General features: G+C 61.6%; 1 protein-coding gene across 4 annotated transcripts in view; it reads right to left on the bottom strand.

The window, feature by feature from the left end:
* Positions 1–26,026, bottom strand: part of SDK1 (sidekick cell adhesion molecule 1) — an 826,998-nt gene that overhangs the window by 47,090 nt on the left and 753,882 nt on the right. For 2 of the 4 annotated variants that reach the window (XM_067705385.1, XM_067705387.1), the window contains exons 31-35: positions 24,540–24,643; positions 22,011–22,081; positions 14,353–14,488; positions 13,032–13,091; positions 10,921–11,022 (exon numbers count right to left, since the gene is read on the bottom strand). In XM_067705385.1, coding sequence (XP_067561486.1) covers positions 10,921–11,022; positions 13,032–13,091; positions 14,353–14,488; positions 22,011–22,081; positions 24,540–24,643 — 473 coding nt within the window. The remainder of the gene's footprint in view (positions 1–10,920; positions 11,023–13,031; positions 13,092–14,352; positions 14,489–22,010; positions 22,082–24,539; positions 24,644–26,026) is intronic. The other 2 variants (XM_067705386.1, XM_067705388.1) reach the window with 1 other exon arrangement.

The raw sequence follows: 26,026 nt of genomic DNA, 5'->3' as shown, positions 1-26,026 counted from the left end.
GTGGGCCGGGGAGGCGGGGATGGAGCAGTGGAGAGCTGCGGGGCGGGGCGGCTGCCGGCGTCAGGACTGACGGGCGTCTGGGGGCTGGAACTGCTGCTGCTGGACCAGGCCAGACCATGCTCGGTTTTGACTTTCCCTCTTTGTAAGCCCGTGATTTATTACTTGGGTAGAGCAAGTTTTTAACTGATAATCTGAGGATCACTGTTAATGTTTTAATATAAGGAAATAAGAATTTCTTTACGTGATCTTTCAAAAATTGTACATTCATCAGTTCACTTTAATTACACCAATATTTCTCCGGTCAAACACTGTTTCTCATTTCCTGTCAAAATGAGTAGGAGGGGCTTCCCTGGTGGCGCAGTGGTTGAGAGTCCACCTGCCGATGCAGGGGACATGGGTTCGTGCCCCGGTCCGGGAAGATCCCACATGCCGCGGAGCGGCTGGGCCCGTGAGCCATGGCCGCTGAGCCTGCGCGTCCGGAGCCTGTGCTCCGCAACGGGAGAGGCCAAAACAGTGAGAGGCCCGCGTACCACAAAAAAAAAAAAAAAAAAAAAGTGAGTAGGAAACAATTCTCGAATGTATTTTCACCTTCTCAGCAAACTTTGCCAACACATCTGTTCCCCTAAGCAGGGATAACCGGCGGGGAGGGACTCCAGGTGTGGGTAACTGTGTGGCCTCTGGGCCCCCTCAGTCCATAAAGGAGGTTTGCATGGGTGGCGGGGCTTCGGCCCCGAGGGACAAGCAGCGACTCGGCCCAGGAAGGAAGGAGGGGCAGATCGCTAGGATCCAGGAAGGAGCCACGTCCGGGCAGGCGTGCAGCCCCTCCTCCTCCAGAAGAAGGCCGTGAGTCACTGCTGCCACCAAATGGGATGTCCGATGCCTGGTCCCCCAGGACGCCGGGCAGCTGTGAGCCCCGCCCGCAGGAAGTCAGGCCCGTAAATGAGCATTTCCACTGACACTACAAAGTAATTTTTAACAGAGCTTACGACAGACAAAGTGAGATCATATCTGATAAATCTGTAACGCACATGAGGGACACGCACCACCCTTCTCTCAACCGACAGCCCCCACTTCTCCAGCACCCCCAGGACTCGTGGAGACAAATACAGTGGTGCTAACGTCTGCTTTAACTTCCGGTTAACGCAGGGACCCGTCAGTGGGGTGTGAACAGCACTGAGGCCGGTATCGACGGTGCGCCCTTCATACCAGGGGATCAGGCATCTCTTGCAAACCCTTCATCTGGCCTCACTTCATCCTCATAACCTGGGGAGGTGGGTACAAGTCACTGCCCATTACACAGATGGAAACACTAAGGCCCAGAGAGATCTGGGAACCTGCCCGAGGCCACACACTCAGCAACCGTGTGGATCTGGCCGTACAAACCCAGGCAGCCTGGCTCTGAGCCTCGCTCCCTCCCTCCCTCCCAGGGGAATTCCTGGGGCCGGGGCAGGGGTAGTGGGTGGGGGGGATGGGTAGTGGGGGCAGGGAATTCGGCCCCACGTGCCGTGCCTGGGTTCCTGGAGCAGCCCCCTCGGACCAGCACGTCTCCCCGCTGCTGCCGTCCTCCCCTCCGAGCTCCAGCCCCCAGCCTGTCGTCCATCACCTCACTGCTGAGCCAGGACCAAAAACAACTCCAAGGAAGCTTAGCAAGAAGAATCAGCAAACTGGTCACAAAAACTATTTTCAAAAAACTCAATGCCGTGTACCCCAGGCTACAGAAAACATAGCTGGGAGGCGGTGGAAGAGGCCCTGGCTGGCGAGTTGAAGGTCTGGGCTCAGCTGGTGGGACTTGGGACTCCGCTCGATCTCTGCGCTGCAGTTCCATTGTTTGTAAGATTGGAGAAAATACCAGACGTAAAGGGTTTTCGAGCTGAAACGAAATGGGTGGCGTGAGAGCAGAGCAAGGCCCGGCCAGGGGGGCGTGGTGGCCCCAAGCTCGTCCCCGAGGTGACTTCTCTGTCCTGATAATCGCCCGAGGGCTTATCTGGGCGCTGGGCACCTAGGGCACTGCTCTGTGCGGGCTCTGTCCCCGTAGAGACGGTAGGTAATCGAGTCACCACATGCTGACGCGTGTAGATGTCCGTCTCCCTGGTGGTTCCCGTATGAACCGAGAGCAGCCCAGGTGTGTCACCATGGATCCTGGTCGCAGCTCCAGGGACCCCACTCCTGGTGCTCACAGCCTCACGCGATCCTTCTGACACATAGGATATGGCAGACGCGGTGGGGTGGGCAGTCTCCTGCAGGCAGGTCAGGGAGCCTGAGCTGCCCCTCCTGCTGGTGCTCCCTCCTGGCTCCTCTCGCCCCCCCCCCCCCCCCAGCTCCCTCTAAGGAAGCCAGCCCGTATGGTGACGCTCCACGGAGAGGTGGCCAGGCGAGGACCTCGGGGAGGCCTCTGCCCATCAGCCCAGGAAACGGGGTCCTGTGCACAAGCACCCGTGAGCTCAGAAAGGGGCCCTCCCTGGTCAAGCCCTTGGACAGCGCTGCAGGCCTGGCGACACCTTGTGAGAGCCCAAGGTAGAGGACCCAGCTAAGTTGAGCCTGGATTCCTGACCCACAGACTCTGCGAGGTAGCAGGTGTGTGCTGTCTGAGCAGCTATGTTGGGACAATTTGTTACCCAGCAGCAGATGACTAATACACCCCGACCAGTGTGAGCTCCTCAGGGAAAGCACCCAGCCCAAGGCCAGACCGCACGCTCTGGGCTGCCAGGGGCTGGCTGGAGTTTGGTGCGGCCCCTGTTGTAAATGCAGGATTTCATGGTGTTCCAGCGAAACACCCTCTGTTAAGGCCAACATGTCCTCTTAACCAGCCCAGACCCAGCTGTGGCCTTGGCCCCATGAGTTTGCACAGGAAATCTAGGGTAAGCTCCCGGCCTTTCCACTGCTGGACATCCTGGCAGAACTGCAGAGCTCTGGAGCAGTGCAGGAGCTGGAGCGGTTCTGATTACAGGTGCCTCGGACCAAGGACGGGGTGAGTTAACGAGGGCTCTTAGCTCTGACAGAGCACGTTCACACGTGTGGACAGAATTAGGGGTGCTCCAGCTGCGGACCAGGCAGCGGCAGCCCTAGGACTCCGAGTGTCCAAAGAGTATTTAAAAAAAAACAGTGGTTTCAATCTGAAACGAGGTGGAGGCCAGAGAGCTCCAGACTCATAAGAACAAGCACATTTTTCCTACAGATGTTTCCGTGATAAAGGTTAGTGGCGAGCAAATCCAGCATTTGGTTTCATCCAGCAATGACCTTTGCTTTCCCATCATCACCACCGCTCACACCATCTTATCAGCTTCATCACTGCTACCGCCGTCGCGAGACGCAAAGTTAGAAGCCGCTCAAGCAAACCAGCTACGTTGCTTGCGACTGTGGTGGGTTTTCTTTTTTTCCTCTTTGCCTGTAGAGTGAGTTTCCCATCACGGCAAGATCCAGGTCCTGACAGACCACGACCGTATTGTAGCCGACCTGGTCCGCATAACGCAACTCACGGCCCCTAATTAACCAACTGCATCCCACGTGGTTTGTATGCACAAAGTTCAAGCTGTAGGGAAAGGATCTTATTCTCATTTTCCCCCTTAGAAAACTGAGGCGTAGCGGAGTTAAGTCACTTGTCCCAGGACGGACTAGATTTGAACTTGGGTCTGCTGACTCTAGGGCCCAAGCTACTTCCCAAGGGCAGAGTTGGGAAGCTTTCCATAAAGGGCCAGACACGCGTCTGGGAACAGGGGAGCAGAGACGCAGGTGGGTGGCGAGACGGGGGAAGATGGTCGTGGTGCCTGGTGGTTGAGCGCTCAGCCTCTGTATCCTAGTCTGTCTACTTGAAACTTCCCTCATTTCCCCAAGTTAAACAACATAAGACAAACGAAAGCAAGCAGGTTCTCTCACGAAGAGCTTGACTGGGAAGGAGAGGCAAGAGCTGGGCCAGTGTTTGGGGTGAGACACAGGGTCACGGCACGTCTGGAGCCCAGCAGGCAGCGTCAATACCGACCCTGGGTGGCCGTCTCCCTAGCTGCCCACATGGAGGCGGTGCCTCCTTGGTGTGGACGATCCAGCGTCCACTCTGCCTGCGAAGCTCAGCTGCAGCCCCGCTCCTGTCCGCCCCAAGCTCTGTGACACCCAGAGGCCCGCCCCGTGTGGCTTGACCCTGGATGGCCTCAGCCCCTTCCAGGACCCATGGGAGGCCATTTCCCTTCTGCCCAGAGGGCGCCCTCGTCCGGGGCAGGACTGGGGTCTCCCCGCCTTCAGGGGCCTAGCGAGGGGTGGGCTGCGAGCCAGCGGTCGGGTGAACCGCGGGGTTCTCTGGAGGCTCCGGCCGAGGACGTGGACTCCGAATGGTGTGGCGTTTGCGATCCTTTCCAAGTAAAGAGCTATGCGTTAGAATGTTCTCTATAACCTTCCTACATTGACGGAAATAAAGTTATGAATAGTGTCATTTCTCTACCAGTGCTTCCTGGGCTCCCGTGCCTGCTAGGGAAGGCCGGAACCCAGGCAGGGCGACGTGGGGAGCCCGGGGAGCGTGAGAGCGATGCCCGGGTTTGGGGGAGGGGCTGACCCCACCGTGGCGGGAAGAATGCAGGGTGGGCCTGGTGCAGCTGAGGTGCTGCTGAGGGGCAGACTGGGGCGGGGCCGGAGGCTCCCATGGGCCCCTCTCGGGAGCACATCGTGCTTCCCTACAGACACGGGGATGCACTGAGGGGAGGAACCGGAAAAGCGACGGGATGGGGTTCGGGCCCAGGAAGGGTCAGTCCAGCGGGGCATGGAGGACGGGTGGAGGGTGGCTCCAGAGGAGGGGCCTGGGGGCCCGCTCACCCCGGGGGCCCTGCCCCGCCCTCTGTCCCAGCGTTAACGAGGCGCTCGCAGCGCCGGCCGCTTCCCCTCTTCCCCGCCCCCCGGGCCGCGTCTGACTGCTCTACTGGCCTAGTCCCGGGGGCACCCCGAGTTCTCAGCGCATCTGCTCCTGTTACCCCGCCCCCACTGCGCTTGCAGGGCGCTTGAAAACCAACGCGGACGCTGGGCTCGGTGTCTCCTTCCCCACGCGGGCCTCAGAGCAGGCATCCTGGGGCCAGGGGTGCAGGGGAGAGAGCCCGGAGGGGCGGCAAAGGCCCAGCGGTATCTTGCTATTCTCCCCGGCACGGCGAGGGGACGGGCGAACTCTGCACCCACTCCACCTCCGGGCCCCGTGGCCCCGGGTCGGGGGCTGCAGACGCCTCACCGCCGACCTGAGCTTTCACGGGCACGGCCCACTGGACGCAGAGCGAGCCCTGGCTCCTTCACTGAAGAACCAACAACGTTCTTCCTCCTGTTGGGTCAGGGACAGGGCGGACCTCGGCCCCGGGTCTAATCAGGGGTGAGCTGTTGCGACATCTGGGATCACAGAACAACACAAGGAAACTGCAGGCTGTGGCTCAGACCTGCACCGAGGGACCCACCGACTCCAGCAAGAGATGCAAAGGGAGAGACAGGCCGGCGCAATGCCAAAGTCCCTGCATGGGGACCTTTGTGATGGTGACTTCCCACGGCAGGAAGGTGATGGCCGAGACTGGCCTGGGTCTCCCCCTCTGGAGCGAGGCTCTTTCCCTGTGAGGCTCGCACACAGGCACCCCCACTAGCAGCCCGCCGTGGCCCCCGGACCCCTCTTCCCGTGTGTCCAGTGAGAGCTGGAGCCCGACGCAGCCACGCAGCCGCACACCGGGCCACGGAGCCCACGCACGCTTTGCTGGGCTGTGCGGAGCTCCCCCTCCCTACACCCCAGACCCGCAGCCCTGGTCCCGCGACAGTCTGTGAATGTCAGGTGCGTATGGGCGTCAGGTCAGAGCCTCAGGCTTTGTTAGGAGGGGCTGGGTCTGCTCTGCTGCTGTCAGGGCCCCTCGTGGTGTCAGAGCCCCTGGGGATTCTCAGCCACCAGGCCCCCTGAAAGGGCAGAGGCTGCAGGGCAGGCGGGAGCTGGGGCTGTAGGCGCCTCGGGCAGGATCCCTCCCTCTGGGGTCTCCCCTCACCTCCCCGGGCCCCAGGGGGTCTCCTCCCTCTGGGGTCTCCCCTCACCTCCCCGGGCCCCAGGGGGTCTCCTCCCTCTGGGGTCTCCCCTCACCTCCCCGGGCCCCAGGGGGTCTCCTCCCTCTGGGGTCTCCCCTCACCTCCCCGGGCCCTGGGGGTCTCCTACCCTCTGGGGTTTCCTCCCCCTGGGGTCTCCCCTCACCTCCCCAGGCCCCGGGGGTCTCCCCCCTCTGGGGTCTCCCCTCACCTCCCTGGGCCCTGGGGGTCTCCTCCCTCGGGGGTCTGCTCCCTCGGGGGGTCTCCCCTCACCTCCCTGGGCCCTGGGGGTCTCCTCCCTCTGGGGTCTCCCCTCACCTCCCCGGGCCCTGGGGGTCTCCTCCCTCTGGGGTCTCCCCTCACCTCCCCGGGCCCTGGGGGTCTCCTCCCTCTGGGGTCTCCCCTCACCTCCCCGGGCCCCGGGGGTCTCCTACCCTCTGGGGTTTCCTCCCTCTGGGGTCTCCCCTCACCTCCCTGGGCCCCGGGGGTCTCCTCCCTCGGGGGTGTCCTCCCTCGGGGGGTCTCCCCTCACCTCCCTGGGCCCCGGGGGTCTCCTCCCTCTGGGGTCTCCCCTCACCTCCCCGGGCCCTGGGGGTCTCCTCCGTCTGGGGTCTCCCCTCACCTCCCCGGGCCCTGGGGGTCTCCTCCCTCTGGGGTCTCCCCTCACCTCCCCGGGCCCTGGGGGTCTCCTCCCTCTGGGGTCTCCCCTCACCTCCCCGGGCCCCGGGGGTCTCCTACCCTCTGGGGTTTCCTCCCTCTGGGGTCTCCCCTCACCTCCCTGGGCCCTGGGGGTCTCCTCCCTCGGGGGTGTCCTCCCTCGGGGGGTCTCCCCTCACCTCCCTGGGCCCTGGGGGTCTCCTCCCTCTGGGGTCTCCCCTCACCTCCCCGGGCCCTGGGGGTCTCCTCCCTCAGGGGTCTCCCCTCCCCTCCCCGGGCCCTGGGGGGTCGGGCAGGCTGCGTGGCTCCCCTCCTTCCTGTCCAAATCTGCTCTCCCCCACCTTCACTCCCCCAACATTACAGTGTCTGCAGTGCTCCAGGCAACCAGAAAGCCCCGAGCACCCTGGACACTGGGGTGAATCAGAGGCGTCTTTGCATCACAGACAGGAGGTGCAGAGAGCAGAACGGGTGGCGTGTTCCGGAGCAGAGGGGTCCCTAGTTCTGCCCAGGCCGGGGACAGGGCGGCCAGGCCTTGAGGGGCTGGCCTTGAAGGTGGGCTGAGCGGAAGATTGGAGGGTCTTCCAGGGACTGGAGTGAAGAGCAGGGGTTCCGGGCAGATGCAGCGCGGTGTGGGTGGGATGGCGTATGTTCCGGGGGAGCAGTCTGGGAGGTCTGGAACCACAGACGTGTCCCAGGCAGGAAGACAGCCTTATCCTGAAGGTGGGGCTTGTCCTCCAGTAGTAAGTGTCCTGAAGGCCAGGATATGGGCTCCTTTCAGCTGTAGAACCCCGAGAACACAGAGCTGGGCCTGGAGGTTTCACAGGGGCAGGGGCGGGGGTGACTGGCACAGCAGTCCTGCTGAGGAACCCACAGACACATCTCCCAGAAGCAGCTCTGGCCCCTTGGAAAACTCTGCCATGAGTGCCGCACTGACAGCTGAGCAAACACCCAGTCCCCTTCTGGCAGCAGCATTCAGATCTCCCCTGGGGATCTGGGGATCCTTCCTCCCATTCGGTCCATGTGGTCCAGGTAGAGATGACATCATCCCCTGGCTTTGGGACCTCAGGCCATTGGCTGCAGCAGATGGGCGTGTAAGGCAGGCTAACGGGGGCCAGTGGACTGCCACTGGAGGCACCGTAGAAAAAGGAAACTCTCTTTCTGCCGCCTGAAGCTACAGGGCCACCTTGATGAAGAGCCCGCCCCAGACAGGAGTGAGCTGAGAGGATAGTGCAACCAAGAGGGGACGTGGGACCAGCCTGTTAGGGTGCTGGATCCAGCCATGCCTGAAGCTGTACCCAGGCTCTTCAACTCTTCCGTTATGTGAATTGATAATTGATTTTTTCCGTTTAAGCTGTTTGGGTTTCTATCTCTTGCAAACTGGAGTCCTTACTAATGTATTATTTTTACCAATTTGAAATGCCTGGACTCAGAAATCAATCTCAATGAGAAATCTCCTAAAGATTACGCCTTCTCTCTGAGGTTAAAAGGATTTAAATATTACACATTTGGACTGGAGGGGACCCAAAGATCATTAACTCTCAACCTCTCATTGTTCTGTAGATGGGCCAGACCAATCCAGTAACCACACAGGATCTCAGTCATTCACTCACCACTTACTGACTGACCAGTCCAGGCATGTCCTGGACATTTATCCTGCAGGTGGGACAGGCAAGTTGGGGGCAGAGTTGGGACAAGGACCCCAGTCTCCTCACTCCTAGCCCAAAGCTTTCCCCTCTGCACCACGGTCCTCAGGGCCAGGGCTCAGAGAGGTGAAGTAACTGGCCCCACATCCCACAGCCGGAAACCGGCCGAGCCGACACTCAGATGCTCAGGGCAGCCTAACTCGGGAAACCGTGTTGTTTCCAGGCTGTTTTCACACAAGTCTGAGTGTTTCATGCCGACCAGTCTGCGACATGATGAAGCGTCTGGCCAGGTGAGTGGAAATTGGCCCCAGTGAACTTTATTTTCTGCAGGCCTGGTTAGCAGCACTGCTCAGCATCGGAACGAAACCATTATAAGGGGCCCTTGGGCTGTGAGAGGCGGAGACTGGGAGGGCAAAGGGTAACTGGCAGCCACGCTGGAAGTACTGGCATCCTCCTTTCAGAACATTCTCTGCAGTGTAAACACAGACGGCAGAGCAACGCGCTGAGGGCGGAACATCCGCCTCTGTGCCCCGGCCCCTGCTTTCCGTGTTCCTGATGGAGTCTGTTTGGAGGCTGCCGCCCACGCCGCGGTGGCAGAGCCGATGGACAGCCTCCTTCCATCCCTCTCTGCGACCCCCCCGCCCCGGGAGAGTCCGCATGGGGGCAGGTGTGTGTTGGCAGAGGGGCCCCCGTGGAGGGGGCGGGAGCGGCCAGCACCCTGCATCACGGCCAGGCCACACGGGCTCAGCCTCAGCTCAGCACTTGGGAAAAACACCTGGTCCACCCGCGTTCACAGCGGCTCCACCACAAACCCGAGAGGTGGAAACAACCCAGGTGTCCACTGATGGGCCCACAGGTAAAGAAAATGGGGTGTCTGCCCACAGTGAACATGCCTACTGCATGAGAAGAAACAGAGTCTGACACCTGCTCCAACACGGATGAACCAAGAAAACACGCTGAGTGAGAGGAGGCGGGTGCAAAGGACGAATGTGGGGAGTCCATGCCTAGGAAGTACCTAGACTAGGCAAATTCACAGACAGAAAGTAAATTAGAGGCCGTCCGGGGCGGGGGGGAGGGGAGAGGGAAGGGTCTGCTGACGGGCGAGGGGCTCCTGTTTGGGAAGATGAAGGACCCCAGAGGAGACGGCGGGCAGTGGCTGCACAACAGGTGAATGTGCTTCACGCCCCTGAGCTGGACGCTTGCCAGTGATGAGGTCGGCACGTTTCACGTTAACTGTGCTTTACCACAAAACAAACAAACAACAAACGAGACCCATGAACTGCGCACACCCCACGGTCGCCCGCTGGCTGGCTGCGGCCCCAGTGCCGGCCGGGTCTCCCGCCCGGGCTCCAGCCCTGTTCTCTGGACGTCTGCTCTGGTCCTGGGCCTGAGGCCCTGTCCAGAGTGCCTGGGCCCCCGCAGGCTGGGTCCTTTCCCTGGAGTGCAGGCTGGCGGTGGGCGGGTCAGCTCTGCAGGTCGCAGCTGGCCGGCCGTGCGCCCCTCAACCCAGCGGTACGAAGGCCCGCACTGATGCCCAGCGAGGTCCCAGAGCTCCTGCTCTGACGGATGGCACGCGCCACGTCCCCTCCCTGAAATGTCCCCTCCCTGCCACGTCCCCCGTCTGCCCGCGTGGGCTCCTCTGTGGCCAGGCCCATGTCCTCCTGGAACGCTTGGCCCCTGCCCCACCTGCTCCAAGGAACCTCCACCTCCCCCCAGACAGACTTTTGTGTAGAGGCCGATGCGACCTCCTGGTGGCGCACTTGGTTATCCTCGCTCACACGAAAATACTGTGGGACCGGTCCAGAAAAATCCTGCTGAGTTAGGCCCTCAGTGCTGATTGGTTTACGACGATAACCTCTCCAAATAGCAAAAGGTCACCTGATGTGTTCTGTGCACCGGCCGAGTGACCAGAACCCCTCTGTCCTCCGGCAAGCCTGGGTCTCTGTCCACAGAGGGATTCCAAGAATCCTTCACCCTCCCAACTCCGCACCAGCAGATCTGAGCAGAGCCCTCAGGCCAGCTGTCAGGCTCAGAGGAGACGGCCGTCGGCGGGGCGGTGGGCGTCGGGGGGAGGGGTCGCCCTGTGGGCCAGAGGGCAGGCGGCACAGCTCGCAGCAAGGCCTCCACACAGGACACGACGTCTCCCTGTGGGTTAGCCCCACAGAAGGGACGGTCCTTGAAACATACCCAGGGCCACCTCTCACCTAAAAGGGGTACAAACATGGATCCACGTGGCTTTTCGAGACCTGGCAAGGGCCTGTTACAGACGGTCGGGCTGACTCAGTGCCGGGGCCACTGCCCGGCCCAGCCAGAGACGGCAGCTGACAAACATCCCCCCTCCACACACGAAGGTTCCCGCACACCTAGGTTCCCATGGAGGCGACAGCATCGCTCCCCTAGAGCAGGTCCTGATAAATCCAGACGTTAAACATCCTGAATATCAAAAGCAAGACCTGGCCGCTGTCCCCGTCGGGACACCCAGCCCTTGGCCTCTTTCCAGCCATGACCGGAAGCCTCCTGCCCCACCAGCAAAATGACCTTCATCGAGGGGGACGCTGCTGGCGCCTGAGCTCCGGGCTGGGGGTGGAAACGCGGGACCTACCGGCCTCGCCGACGAAGACCTCCACGGGCGCGCTGGCCGGGCTCTCGCCGATGACGTTGTAGGCTGTCATGACCACTTCATAGCGCCGGTATTTCTTCAGATCTGCAAGGGCCAGGGGACAGGGGTCAGCTGGCGGGACCCCCTCCCTTTCTTAGAAAACTCCCTCCATGAGCCACGCTGAGGGACCAGTGCCCCTTGAGAAGACGCGGGGGAAGAGCTCTTTCTTGCAGAGAGAGGTCTGCGAGGGGCCTGCCACCCTCTGTCCCGGCATTAGTGACACTCGTGAGGCAAAGACGCAACCCATCCTGCGCTCAGGGGAAGGCGGCAGCAGGCTCGTCTTCTGAGGGAAAGAAGCTAGGATACAGGGCCTGACCCGGGCTTGCCTTTTGGTCCAGAATCTCTCCGTAAGCGTAGGAACCGACGGAGTGAGACCCTGGCCCAGTAGGGCAGGCAGAACCTTGACCACCTTCAAGGGAGGGCCTGGAGGTCGGATCCGCGGCACCTCTGCTGAGCTAGCCGCTCGCTGGGAGGCACGATTTGCAGGAACCATGCACCCAGGTGGTCCGGCACGCACCTGGGGCCTCGGGAAAGCCACGCAACGGGGAGAACCTTCCAGAATGTTTTGGCTTAGAGGTCAGCTCTCTCACCACGTTGGCTAGTACAGAGCTCGTGCCTGGCTACGGGGCCTGGATTCACATGTCATTTTCTTCCCAGGACACGGCCATTAACACCTCAAAGGCCTCTGTTTGCCGATATGTGTACATTTCATGGTCAAGGTTCTGTCCACGTGGTCCAGCCGTGCTGCCAGACAAACAACTAGGCTTCGTCTCAACCCCGGGACTCGTGTGGCCTGGGAATCCACGGAGACACACCAGAGTGGACGCTGCTGCGTGGTCGGGGCCGCCCCTCCCGCACTGCATAACCACGATTGGAGGGCCTGGACGAGACCCCGGGAGGGAGCCCTCCTCACTGGGGCCGGGCCTGCGCTGGACGCTTCATCTGGCTGCTCGGGGAGGTCACATCTGGGGGAGCACCCGGCCCAGGAGGGACTTGGCGGAGAGACCAGGAAATAACCAGGGGGCGGTGGGGGGCGGGGTGAGCGAGCACACGACGGATGGACGGATGAGGTGATGCTGGGGAGGTGGGACAGCTCTGTGAGCCCCGCCCCGGCTGCCAGGTTGGTCAGGTGGTGGCGGGATGAAAGAGCACGGGCTGGCAGCCAGTGCCCGCACACCTGGGGCCGGGGGAGGGCCGGCTCCCCCTCCCCCACTTATCCTCTTTCTAATCCAGCCACTTCTCTGTGCTGGAGTGAATCGCATCGGGGCCCCTTAGCCTTGCACTTGGTTGCTGAAACCCATCCCCAGACAGGAATCCGAGGGGAAGCAGTTTGGTTAAAGAGGAATGGAGGACGGGTGGATAAATAAATGGGGTGTGTGCATGCGGTGGACGGTCCCTCAGCCTTGAGAAGGAAGGAGACCCCGACGCTACAGCACGGGTGAAACTAGAAGCGAACCCAGCAGGCACAGAGGGACCAACGCTGTGCGATTCCATTTCTGTGAGGTCCCCCCCGGAGGAGCCAGGGTCACAGCGGTGGAAAGTAGGGGGTGGGGGCCAGGGCTGGGGGAGGGGACGGGGCGTCCGTGTTTCACGGGGACAGAGTCTCAGTCTGGGAAGATGAGAAAGTTCTGGAGGCGGACGGTGGGGAGGGCTGCCCAACAGTGTGAATGCACTTAATGCCCCTGAACCGGACCCTTAAAAATGGTGAAGACGGCAATTGTGTGTTACGTGTATTTTACCACAATAGGAAAGGGGCTTAAAAACTACGTCGAAGGAGCCAGAGAGGAGGTCTGCCCACTCTGCCTTTCCTCCTGTCCCAAACTCGAAGACCAGCTGCCGGTACCCCGCACTCCCAGCCTCTGCTTCTAGAAGTTTCCTTTCCTGTCTCCCTGGTGGTTCCGGCATACTGCGAAGCAGCGTTTGAGGAGGAACCCCAGAAACGAGAGCCTCGAATCCAAGCTGCTTCCACTGGGCCCCTGAGAGGCCACGCGGCGCTGCCTGGCGGCTCGCGGTCACGCCGCCACACGGCTCCCGCTGAGGGCGCTGCCACTTACGTATTAGCTCGTATGTCGTTAACGTGGAGCTGCTGTTCACGCTCTGGAAGCTGCTCTGGGCTGTTAGGGGCAAGCAGAGCAGAAAGGCGGTCAGCGCACAGGGAGCAGCTCTCGCGTGACGGGCTGCGAGCGCGGAGCCGGGGCCTGGCCGGGAAGTCTCTCCACGCCCCGCGTGGAGGGGTTCGCTCGCCGGGGCCCCCGCGCTGCCTGGAGAACCTGCCAGGCCCCCCGGCCCGCGAGGGGGTGGCGTGTGCTCACCCCTCAGGTTAAACGGGTCAAGTTCGCATCTGGCGCGAGGTAGCGGAAGCAGCACAGGGGGAGATGGAGGTCGGCGTCTCCCGGGCAACGCCTCGTCGGGCTACCTGCGCTCAGGTAGAGCCCCGGGCTGAAGGGGACGAGCAGACCCCACCGCACCCTCTCATTCCACGGATGTGATTTTGTGACACAGCCCAGGGAGACGCTCGCTGCGGTCTGGACATCAGCAAAGGATACCCAGGGTGACGCTGAGACTGGGGCCCACGACTGAGCCAGTCCTCCTGGCGGGGCCGGGGCTGAGCTGCAGCCCCGAGGCCCCAGAAGGTGGGCTGGGGAGGGAGCACGGGAGCTGCCCATAGCACGCGTGAGCCTCGCCGAGACGTGGGGCCCGAGCAGGCCCCGGCAGAGCAGGCCCCGGCTCCCTGGCCTGGCCGGCCCGCCCCGACGCCGGCGCGCAGGGGTTAAGGCTCAAGTATGTCCTCTGACAGTGTGTGGGACGCCAGGAAGAGAGGAGCGGGGAGCGCGGCGCCTGCCCAGCGGCTCCAGAGCTTCCTCAACGGCTGCTGGAAGGACTGCCAGAGTCCGCGGAGGGGTCTGGCGGGGTGCAGGCGAGCAGACACATGAGCCGGGACAGAAGCCGGGGCTCCCTGCAGCCGCCCCGGCGCACCCCAAACCTGCTCCACTCGGGGCGGCCCCGCGCGGCACACGCCCTGCACTGGCCGGCTGACCCCTGGCCCACCCGAGCCCCTGCCGCCCTGCTTGCCTACCCGCACCGAGCTGTGCTGGGCCCTGCGTACCCCGCTTCCCGTCACATCCTCGGTGACACCCTTTTACCCCGACAGTCACCACAGATGGATCCTCCTCCGGGCAGCCTCCCCGGTCCCCCAGCGGCCGGGGGCCTCTGCTCACGGCACCTCGCCACGCCCTGGGCCGTGCGCACCGGCGGTGGGAGGGGGCAGAGCCGCACCTCCTCCAGCCCCCGAGGCCCAGGCCTGGGGGGCGGATGCACCGTGGTCACAGGAACCTCCCTGCTGCCGGGCCCGTGCAGGGGGAGGAGAGGGCTCACCTGTGAGCTCGGCCCGCAGAGCGGAGGGGGTCTTGAGCGTCTTGGACTCAGTGGCCGAGGCCGCCTCGTACTCTAGCTCCCGGTAGTAGATCCTGTAACCCTGCAGGAGGCCGTTCAGGCTCTCGTCCCTCGGGGGCTGCAAAGACACCACAGTCAGGGGACCTGGATTCACGTGTGGCCGCCTGGCTAGGCGGGATTCGCCAGTCCACACGGAGGGCCCTCAGCTGTTTGCGAGGAAACAGGCAGGTGTCACACCGATGACGGAACTCGGGGACAGAGCCTGCTCTGCGGCTGTCTCCCTGCAGCCTGGGGCTCCTGGGGCCGGAGTGCGGCACGGGCGTCTCATCCACGTCCAGCCCAAACCCCCGAGCCCCAGGGCTGAGGCCGGAGACCACGGCCCAGGTCACAGACGGGCGAGGACGCTGCCCGTAGCGGGCCAACCCAGGACCTGAAGGGAACCGGGGATGTGGCCTGGCTCTGCATCGTCCGCCGCTGGCCTCACCCCGTCCCCTCAGTCCCTGTCCCTTCTGTCCACCCAGGCTGTGGCCGTCTCACTGGGACCCTCACCGACCCCTCCGCCTGCCCGGTCACCCCCACTCTGCCCGACCCAGGCGCAGGCTGGAAGCCACACTTCCCTCTTCCGCGTCAGCGCGTGACGGCGGGGCTCGTCTGACTCCTAAGAACCCGGTGGAAGCCAGGTGACGGGTAGCTCGGTGATGAGGCTTAGCTCGAGGGAGAATGTGAGCCCCGTGAGTGTAAGCCCAGGACCCGTGCAAACCCACACTGGGTGCAGCGCCTGGTCAGGCAGGGCCCAGCCGGCTGTCCCTTTCCCTGTGGCTGACAGATGTGTCAGGAGAAGAAAGGTCGTCTCGTTCCACACGGAATCCCAGTGAGGCCGCAGCACCGACCCCGGTCTGAGGGGCTTCGGGGTCCAGTTTCCCCTCTGGGATCCTCAGCGAGTACAGGATCAAACCTCCCAAACTGTGAGCAGACAGACGGGCCGAGAGCACGCCCGTGATCCTGGCTGGAGGGGTCACGAGGCCCTGCCCGGGGACAGGGACGCTCCCTGGACTCCTGTGACTCTGCAAGGCCACCGCCTAAGTGATGCCACTGCGCCTTGGTACACAGCGTCCTGGTGCCTGAATGGAGGCCACAGCTTTGGCAGGAAAGCCCCTCTGTTGTTGGTTGGACTGTGTCCCCCCAAGAGATATGCTGACATCCTAACCCCGGGTACCTGTGGACGTGAGACCTTGTCTGGAAACAGGGTCTCTGCAGATGTAATCAAGCTAGGAAGCGGTCACACGGTGGTAGGGAGGCCCTGAGGAAGTGACCGGCGTCTTGGAGGCAACTCTGTTTTATTTGTCTAAGTCTTTAACGCACTTGCCTTTTAACCCAGCAGTTACAGGTACACGTCTGGAAACCGATGCTACACAAACATTTGCAGGTGTGCAGTCCTGAGTCCCACAAATACAAGCGCGGGACTAACCCCCACGCCCACCCCCCCCAAACAAAACCCAACGCCTAAACCAATCCTCTCTGGGTCTTCCCAATGACACGAAGACGACAGGACGGCCTTCCAGCTTGAAGGGCACCGACAGCAAAATTGCTTGCAAACGCAATCGCAGACTTTGGACTCGTGAACGCCATCGGCTGTTATAATAGCTAATTCGCACAGGCACCTAAATGTTCAACGCGATGGATCCATGAAGACAAAGCACATTCTAAGAGGCAATATACAATCTAGCAATTATCTGACAAATGCTGAGACTATAAAGAGACCCAGAGATTCTTACAAGATGAGGACATTTGGGCACAGGGAGGCCGTCATGTGGAGGCACAGGCAGAAGGTGGAGGGACGCGTCTAGAAGCCCAGGAGCACCAAGGACTGCCGTGGCCACCAGAAGCTGGGGAGAGCAGGGAGGGTGCCTCCCTGTGTCTTCAGAGTTAACCGACACCTTGATCTTGGACTCTGGCCTTCAGAACTGTGGGAGCGTAGATCCCTGTTGTGCTAAGGCGCCCAGTTTGCGGTGACCGGTCACGGCAGCCCCAGGACACCCGCCTGCTTTGCTGTCCAAACTCTCACCCTTCAATCCTGGTCCCTGAACCCAGGCGCCACGAGGACCTGGATGTTCGGATGAGTCTGTTTCTCTGTGACTTCTTGCTACTCAGTCCCAAACCCAGGAACCAAGCGGATGTGGACAGTGCAGGCTCCTCTGCTCCCCAAACTCTCCAGCAGGACAGCGCAGACAGCAAGGGTAGTTCCCGAGACACAGGGGGCCCTGCACACGCTCGCGTACGTGCCAGAGTCACCACGTTGTCACCAGCGAGAGCTGCCGCATGCTCCCTCGAGCCCGGGCGCTGCACTGCGGCTCTGCTGCAGCCCTGATCCTCATGGTGCCTCCCGGGTCCTCGGTGACGCCCTCGCCTCATGACAAGCACCTCGGCAGGTCATTTTCCCCATCAGACACAGACACGCGTGCCTGGGAAACTTGAGTGGACTCGCCACGCGTGTCCATCTTGTTGGAGGAGCCCAGCAAATCCAATCAAACGACAGTTCTCCTGGCTGAGGGGCGACAGACCCCAGCGTAAGCTCAGGGGCAGAGAGCCACCAGGAGGGCCGCGGCGGAGCCGCCAATGGCCCCGAGCACATCTCCTTGAGGAGCCTGTCCAGGCTCCGCCCACCTGACTTTCAGGGAGTGGGAAGCTTGGGAGGAATGGGAAGGACTGGATTCAACTCACCCAAAATATCAAACAGGCAGGATGCTGGGAGTTTGCGAAAATAACAACGTCCTCCCTGGGGACCAAACGTGGCTCTGGAACCAGCGGCCAACACCCGGTCCCCAGCCTGCGTCCACACCTGGGGGGGGGGCGGTGCGGGGGACGGGGGAAGGGACGGAGGCTGTCAATCCCAGGCTCAAACCCTTCCAGCCGAGGAGGAGAAGATGCGGCAGGGGTGTGAGGAGAGGCCGAGCCCCAGGTCCCAGGCACACCTGCTGCAGCTGCGGGCAGGTCCACATCTGGCCACACCAGAAACCGCGCCCCCCGTGATGCCCTCCCAGCAGGAGCCGTACCAGCCCGGGTAGGAGGGGCAGGTGGTCGCACAGCCTGGAGGGCGGCCTCTCTGAAGGCCTCACTAGTGAGGCTCTCGTGACCCATGGCGACGCACGAGGCCTGCCTGCCTTCGCGGGATCCTGAACAGGGCGTAACCACACTTTCTATTCCTCGAGCTTGGAATAAACCATCTGTCACTGGTGAGAGGCCTCTGCGACTCTGGGTGTCCTGGGAGGTCCCGGTAGGGCAGCTCCACGTGACCCAGAGAGAGTTCCAGAAGCAGTGGGACCAGTTCAAGTCCTGGCTCTGCGATGGCCTTGCAGGGCAGGCTCAGGCTGGTGCCCAACCTCTGGGGCTCAACCCTGTACCTGCTACATGTGGAAGCCGGCCTAGGTGGTCTCTAGGGGGTTTCTGAACAGAAGTCTCCCTTCGCACGTGCAGACCTTTCTCCCAGCCCTTGGCCCTGACGACGCGGTTCCTGTGGTGTCTGACTTAGCACGTGCCCGTGGAGGCCGGGCCTTGTCTGTGTCGTGTTCGCGTCTATCTTCCCACAGCTGCTCTGCCAGGCCTGGGACACAGCCAGTGCTTAGTCAGTGCTGGTGGAGGTGCGCTGGGTTTGCTCAAGTGAAGGCGACACCACCTCTGGCTGGATTCATCCTGGATCAGCCACCTGCACGGGCAGACACTTGAAGGGACCGGGGTCCCCTCTAAAAACACCTTCACTCTGCCTTTTGCATGTCAGAAATTCTACCAGCAGGCTTTCTGGGGGTCCAGGGCAGTTCTTCAGTTTTCGAAGCCCCCGTTAAAATGCAGATGAGCTGGTCAGCGTGCCCTGGCCTTGACGGCCCACTCCAGCGGGTGGAGTGGGAAGGGAAGGGAACGGAGAGCTGGGGACGGCCGGGAGGATGAGGGCGGGCATCTTGTAGGCGGCAGCGTTGAGCGGAGGGAAGGGCCCGGGTGGGGAGGGGGCAGGACTCCCACCACGAGCCTCAGTCCTGGCCAAGCACTCAGGGATGGGCTGGAGCCGGTGCAGCGGGCTTTCCCAGACCAGGCAGGTCTGGGGTGGGGAGGGTCCACATGGAGTCTGAGGCCTCACAGTGAGAATGAGACAGAGCTGGAACTCAGCTGCTGTCGTCCTGAGGCCTGAGACCATGACTTCCCATGACTTCTGTTTCCTGGAGCACAGAACAGGGATGCCCTCTGACACCTGTGGGATTAAGTCCCGATGGTGCAGCGGAGCACAGGAGGCCCTAGAGAACCCGGCTCCGTCGTGCCTTCCCTTGAAACGTAGCACCAAAGCCCAGCAGCCTTTGCTCTGGCTGTGCGTGATGCTTGTATAGTCGTCTCCCCGCCTTTTACTGGGGGGGGTGAGGCAGGAGACAGATGGGCCCCAGGCTGAGCAGCTGGAGTGTGTCCCCTGTGGGGGGACAAGGGCAGAGAGAAGCTGAGCCCTGCCCAGATAAAAGATAAAGAGACCACGTATTTCTCATTCTTGAGGTCAAGGAGACCTGCCCCGACTACACATGTGCAGAAAGGCCCCTCGGAGGTCAAAAGGGACGGGGTGCCACCCCACAGTAGGTGATGTCAACCCTCCGAGAGGCCTCTTCACTAGAATCCATCTTGGCTAAGAGATGTGCGCGCACACGTGGGAGGACTCCGAGATAAACCAAACACGGACCCAGAACCAGGCAAAGCAAGATGACTGGCTGAAGGAAACCCGGAAGAAATGCCCCATATAAGTGACTCAAACTACCACGAGGGCGCAACTCTCTCTCTGAGTCCACCCGTGTGAGTCTATTCACACGTATCCTTTTTCCTCCTAATAAACACTTCACTTGTTTCACAACTTTCCATCTCTTTGTGGGATTCATTTCTATAAAGCCGATGGGCCAGGGCCTTGTCCCCGGCCACTGGTCTAGTGGCTATAGGATTCAGGACTCTCACTGTTGCAACCTGACTTCAATCTCTGGCCGGGGAACGGAAATGCTGCTTCAGGCCGCCGCAGGCCGAGGCCCCCTGAGATCAGGAGGACCGCTCATCCTGTCACCTCCCACCTCCCTCTGGCCCGAGTCAGCTGTTCCCCTCCGCTGGCTTCGCACTAAGGCGTGTAGAGCTCAATGCACTAAATGGAATGTGTCCTGCTCACCTCGAGGCGCTCAGCCCTCCAAGCCGGAGCTGGTCCTCTGCAGACAACAGAGCGCGTGGTGAGGAAAGCAACAAAGGCCGAGAGCTGTCCTGAAGAGGCCCCGCCGCCCTGCCCCCTCTGCCCAGGCAGCTGCAGCACGCCTCTTAGGAAGGCGTCCCATACAGCGCTGAGTCCCCCCTCCCCCGAGTCCATCGTGCATGATGGGATCTGTCCCTTAGGACGTTTTCTTTGATCCACTGCAGCCACACGAGGGGAAACGCCTTTGGGTGACAGACTGTGTGACCCGCTGGAGGTTTCAGAAGAGCCAGCTTAAACGTTGGGATCAATGCAGAGACGTGAATGCCCAGTATGAGCTGCACTCAGTGTGGACACAAAGCCACCACTGTCTAGAACATACACTCAAATCCTTAGATTCCAAACAGCACTGGACCCGTGAAAGGCACAGTTTGATCATCCTACTAAGAGGAATGAAATCTGACAGACAAGCCCATTCAAATGGGTCAACGGCCTTGAAATTACAGGCAGTGTTTGCATTTTTAAACAAATTACAAAAACAAAAAAGTTTACAGGTGAAACATTTCATCTGGAATGCAAATCTATATTTAACCGTAGTTCCTTTGTTCTGCTCACTCTGATTTAGTGAATTACTCGTGATTTTAATTATACTTCAATTGCCCAGCAGTTGACGGGCAGTTATTTCCACAGTGCATCATACTGACCACCTCCTGTGCAGGCTTCCTGGCATTAGTTTGTTCTGCTGGGGTCTGAAGGGGGACAGCTGACACACACACACGCGCCGAGCGCCTTTGGTGCGGCTCTCGCCACTCCACAGAGTGTTCTAACCGCAACTGAGGGCTTGCGGCCCAGTGGCCAGAGGCGGGATGGCCGGGCTGACAGCCAGCACCTCGTCCACAGCCACGTGTTCGGAGGCAATGAGGTGACATAGCCCCGAGCCGCCGCCTTCGCAGAAAAGCCCACCTAGTCCCTGGACAGACAGGCCCCACGCCTACAGACAAAGCACAGACCTGGCCGGGTCCAGCACAGCCCGAGGGACCTGCCTGCTCTGGGTGGATCACGGTAGTGGAGGGCGGGAAACACAAGTGCCTGGGACCCTGATGGAAGTCAGGGCTGTGGAGGTCTAACGGGCCTTGGACCGGAGACCTTGCGGTGACGTCAGAGGTCACCTTTGACCTCCTGTTTTTATGCAGGAGGAAGCTGGAGCCCGAGAGGCCTCTGGGGATCACAGTCACGCAATGACACACTGGGGCCTGAGCCCAGGCCCTGGTCCTCTCCCGGGGCTCCCTGGTCCTCTCCTGGGGCTCCCTGGTCCTCTCCTGGGGCTCCCTGCCCCTTTCTGCCCCGCCCTTTCCTCCTGTGGCGGCGCAGTGCCCCCGGCCAGGATAAGCCCTCCCCACTCTCCAAGGCCACGTCCAGACCATCATTTGTGCCTGGTTCCCGCTGGTTCTGGGTGTGATTCCGGCATTATCTGGACGATTACCATCGACCCGGAGGGAGCCTCTCGTGCCCACACAGACCACTCCCTGGACCCCCAGCCCACAGAGGCCACTCCTAGGCAGACCTCAGCTCCCCGTGGCTCTGAACCCAGACCACAGCGCCTGCCCTCTGTCTGCCCTCGCCACAGCCTGCTGGCTGTAGGCACTGCCCCCGCCCAGGACGGCAGCCCCCATTCTGGACTCAGGATCTTCCCTTGTTGGCCAGATGCTGTGCCCACGCTCATCACTGCCCTTGGCCCCTGCCCATGGGTCTGCGTGCCTGCCCGGCCCAGCTCCAGCCCTGCTCCTGAATTAGCCCCCCATGCCCTGGCTGGATACATCGCCCTCCGCTGGGCTCGCCCTCGGGCAGGGCAGCCTTCCTTGGCGGTTCTGCCCCTCATTATTTCTGCCCTCAAGGCACCTCACTGTTAGCAGAAATGATCCAGAAGTGGAAGTAAGGCAGAGAGGGCAGCAGGTCCTTTCCATGTCGTATTAGAGCACTGCTAACAGCTCACCAAGGGCTATTTGATTATTTAGGAGAAGGTTCCTTGGTTTGACTAAAGACCTGGAACTAACAAAGATTCATGTCATCCTGTTGATGTTTTGTCTGGTTGGAAATAATTCCTGTACTGTCGATAACCCAGTAGGACGCGAACCAGTCTTGCCACAGAAGCCTTGCTCCATCTGCGTCCTTCTCCAAAGCTCAGTCCGTCTGCGCTCTGGGCTCCCCCCTTGCCATCCTGCTGGTCCCCTCAGTGCGCTGGGCACGAGTCCATTACGCCTGCCACGACAGTCCTGCATCTCCAGACTTGGAAGTTACACTCACCATTTCCCCGCACAGTGTGCAAGCCCGACTGGCGTGTCCCCTTTGTCCCACTCCACCCCGATCCGGGACCTGGCAGGTGCCGGCTGACCACGCGGTCGCATAAACGGCTTTACCAAACACCGTGGGATGCTGGGGCGCTTACCTGCCACTGGATCAGAACAGACGAGGTGGTGTGCGGCGTCACAGAGACAGAGCTCGGAGGCTCTCCTGGAACTGCAACACCAGAAAGAAGGCAAGGATTAGGCGGCTCTGCCTGTGCCCCGCGGCTGCTTGGGCCAAAGCTCTCTCCCGCCCCGGTCAGGAGGCAGGGCCGGGCCCAGCCCCCGAGAGCCGAGAGCCGGGGAAAGCTGGCCAGCCAGCATCCAGCCCCCCTCTTCCCTGGGGGTGCCCTGCCCCCACCCGCCAGCCTGTGTCCAGGAGACAAGGAACCTAATCCTGGTCGGGCGATCACAGCTCACGTCCCTGACCTTCCCCCCCAGGCGGACCCCAAGACAGACACGCGAGTCTGGGTCTCTCCACGGGGAGCTGCTCACACCAGAGGAGGTGCCCGTGGAGCCCCTGCGCTTCCCAGATCTCCCCGGGGGCCTCCCCTCCCCCAGAGGGGGAGCATCAGTGTTTTGAGGTACTCAGGTCAGAGCGACTCCCGAACAGGACGAGTGATCAAGCCAGGCAATGGTGCCCTTGGCTTTAAACACGGACGTGACTGTCAGGGACAGAGGCTGGCTTCTGGGGGCCGGAGGGACGCCTGCCCTGGTCTGGGTCTCGGTGGTGGCTCTGCTCTACTCCCTGGGGGACAAGGTCGGTTTGACCCCTGCCCACAGCCCCGCCCTGCTCTCTGGAGTGCCTGCCATGCCAGCAGGCCTTCCTGACAGCCCTTCCCCACCTCTGCTCCCGCTGGGCCCGTGCGGCCCTGTCTCAGCAGTCGGATTGGCCTCCTTACGGCTGCCCCACTGGGACATCCTGACACCCGACACACAGTTAAGGTTCAGAAGTGGGCTTTGAGCAGAATGACTGAGGAGTTCTCCCCGCCCCGCCCCGCCCCAGGGTGTGTCTGGCACACTGTCCCGACGCGGCCCCGGGTCTCTGCTCTGTGAGTCTCCCCTGCACCTGTCAGGCCTCCCCGTCCCTCCCAGGGATAGCTCTCCACCCTGCGCCCTCCGACCTCCTGCTGTTCTATCTTAAGACCCTGGTCCAGCTTTCCTGATCACAAAGGATTACTATTACGGGGTGGTCTCAGTACCCTAAACACTGTTATAAGGAAACGTTTATTAGCAAGCCATCCACAGGCTCCCAGGTCCCTCCCCCAGCACAAGGCTGCCCACCCCTGGAGTCAGCCTCTGCCTAGAGCTGGACTTGGAGACGATGCAACGACAACACAAGGCTGTTCCAGGGCAAAGAGAGATCACAGATCTCCGAAAAGGAAGATGACACGATAAACGCATCCAAAGGAGTGATCTGAATATGAAAGGGGTGAGAGAGGCCCTCTTCTGACTGAGCCCCTGAGGGGCAGAGGGAGGCTGGGGGAGGCGTCCTGCTTCCACAGTCCTTCTCAGAGACTCCCCCCCAAACCAGCGTGCTGCATTTTCTTTCTTCTAACAATCAGTGCTTAGCTGAAGTGGAACCTTGGTTGTGTTAAACGTGGGATTAAAGTGGGAGCCACAAAAGACAACCTCAGTTTCTCCAGGGCCAGGTCACGCCCCTCCTCCCCGGGAGCTCAGCTGGGACTGCAGCCTCCCATGAGCTCGGCGGCATGTCCCCGGTCAGGACCACCAGGGGGCCCTGGTGGCTTCTGCTCTGTTGCAAATAGTCTCTGCGTGCCCCTGAAGAGCTACAAGGGTCCCCGGAACCCCTTAGCTGGTCCTTCAGGTCACTGGCAGCCTGGTGTTGGAGAAGCCGCCCTCCCAGGTTACAGAAAGAGCAGAGCTGAAGGTGGGGGGGTCCCGGGGCGAGCAGGCGGACGTGGGCTGGTTTGAGCCTCGCTCCCCTGCTGCGTTAACTGGGGGAGAGCGTGCTCGGGGCAGGTCTGGGGATTATCGTAAAGCACTGCTGGGCGGGCTAAGGGTTGGGGTCTGCAGTCCGGGATCAGAGCCCAGCACTGCTACGCAGCAGCGTTCCCTTCCTACCCAAGCACCTGCCTGTCTGCTGGGCGGACTTGAGGACACCGTCTCCCAGCTCCCTCCGAGCCTGCTTTGATCACCGATTGCCAAACAAACTCACAACGGATCTCCGGGCCCAATTCCTCTGAGCAGGACAGGGCGGGTGAAAAGTCACCTGGAGCTGTTAGGGGGTCTCACTTCCATCACTCAACTGGGCTTTTGTCAAGTGACAAAACTGGGTGGCTCGTGAATGAGAAAAATGGGGAAAACCTCTTAAAACACAGCTACCCCAGGACATCTATCTTTAATGACCCTATAAATTAGTCAGTCTCAGGGATGCTAATGGATGGTCGGGGTTTGGAAGCCAAAGAAACCTCCTCCCTTTGGAAGCCCTTGAAGTCTTGATTTACGGCCCTGGGCTGTACAGGAGCGCCCAGCTTCTGCGGCTAATTGAACTCCACTGCCCACGGCCACTCCCTCCACTCCCCTTCCTGGCTCAAGACGAGAGTGGGTCTCTCTAGGAGCCGGGGTTCCGGGGCGCAAAGGCGGCAGCGGGAAGTGGGCCCCTTGCTCACCGTCCTGCAGTGTGGTTACCGCCTCTGTCTCCGCGCTGAAGTCACTGTCCCCAATGTCATTGGTGGCCTTCAGGCGCAGCTTGTAGGAGGTGAAGGGCCTCAGCCTGAAACACGGAAGGGACCCGTGACCGCAGAGACCTCCGCCTGTCCGCGGGCCCGGGCGGCGGCGGAATCCCCGGGCGCCCGGGACTGTCTGGGGAGCAGCTCCCAGCACCCAGCCCTGGCTCACTGGCCGGTCTAGGGCGACAGGAGATTCCCGGGGCGGGGGGAGCCCAGAACTTCCCAGCAGGGGGAACGGAGCGCTCGCCTAGGGCTCCTGGGGAGGGACTACCACTTCCCGCAGTCAGAGACTCCTGTGCGCAGCAAATCGCTGCTCTCCGAGCCGCTCGGAGGACTTCTCAGCAGGAGCTGATCTCACACGGCGCAGGCACGGGGCCTCGGAGCACGGAGAGCAGGCGCTCCCCTCCTCCCGCAGCCCAGCGCTCCTTCGCGGAGCTCCGTGCCAGCCCAGCCGGGGCCTGGCTCCAGGGGCTGCCCCTGCCCCGCCCCCTCCCGCCGACTGAGCGAGACTCCAGCAGCACAGCCCCATCTAAGCCGCAGGGCGGCTCTGCAGGGTAGAGCCGTCAGGATTCCTGCTTCACGGCGAGCGGACAGAGGCCCCCACCCTCCGCCGGAGGACTGGTCAGTGGCTGGGGGCGGAGGCTGGAAGAGGGGTCTCGCCCTGAAGTAACACTGCCTCCCACCTTAAGTAAGGCCAAGACAATGTTGGCTGTCCATGTGAAAAGATGTCCCCCTCGGCCCACGGATGAGACTTCCGGGACATGAATGCTCTCCTTGGTGCCACCACTGCAGGCTTCCTCCCTCCCTTCCATCCTTCCTCCCTCCCTCCCATCCTTCCTCCCTCCCATCCATCCTTCCTCCTTCCCTTCCATCCTTCCTCCCTCCCTTCCATCCTTCCTCCTTCCCTTCCATCCTTCCTCCCTCCCTTCCATCCTTCCTCCCTCCCATCCATCCTTCCTCCCTCCCTTCCATCCTTCCTCCCTCCCTTCCATCCTTCCTCCCTCCCATCCATCCATCCATCCATCCCCCCCACCCCCAGACGGCCCGTGTGCCCAGCGCAGAGCCACACTGATGACTGAGGCTTCAGACAAACTCCGCCGTGGACGACACACAGACCTTCACCCAGGTCCCCGGCGATGCTCCCCTAGCTCAGCCCCGCTCGGCACCCGGCTGGCTGGCCGGCCGCTGTCACCACCCTTCGGGTTTTACTTCCAGAGGAGCAAATGAGGGCCCTGCGTCCTCCCTTCCCCCCGAGCAGCGGCTGTGTCTCAGGCAGCGGCCCCGCTGTCCTCTCCGTTTCCCGGACCCGAAGATCCGAAGTGATTCTAGACGCTCCCTCCCCGTCCCTCGAGTCCAAACCATCCCCAAGTTTCCTCAACTTGGTCTAAGCACAGCCCTCCCTGCCTCTGACCAACCCTTCCCGTGGC

The sequence above is a fragment of the Pseudorca crassidens genome, chromosome 15, assembly GCF_039906515.1.
Source record: "Pseudorca crassidens isolate mPseCra1 chromosome 15, mPseCra1.hap1, whole genome shotgun sequence".
Classification (NCBI taxonomy): domain Eukaryota; kingdom Metazoa; phylum Chordata; class Mammalia; order Artiodactyla; family Delphinidae; genus Pseudorca; species Pseudorca crassidens.
This window is presented reverse-complemented; position numbering and strand designations above follow the sequence as displayed.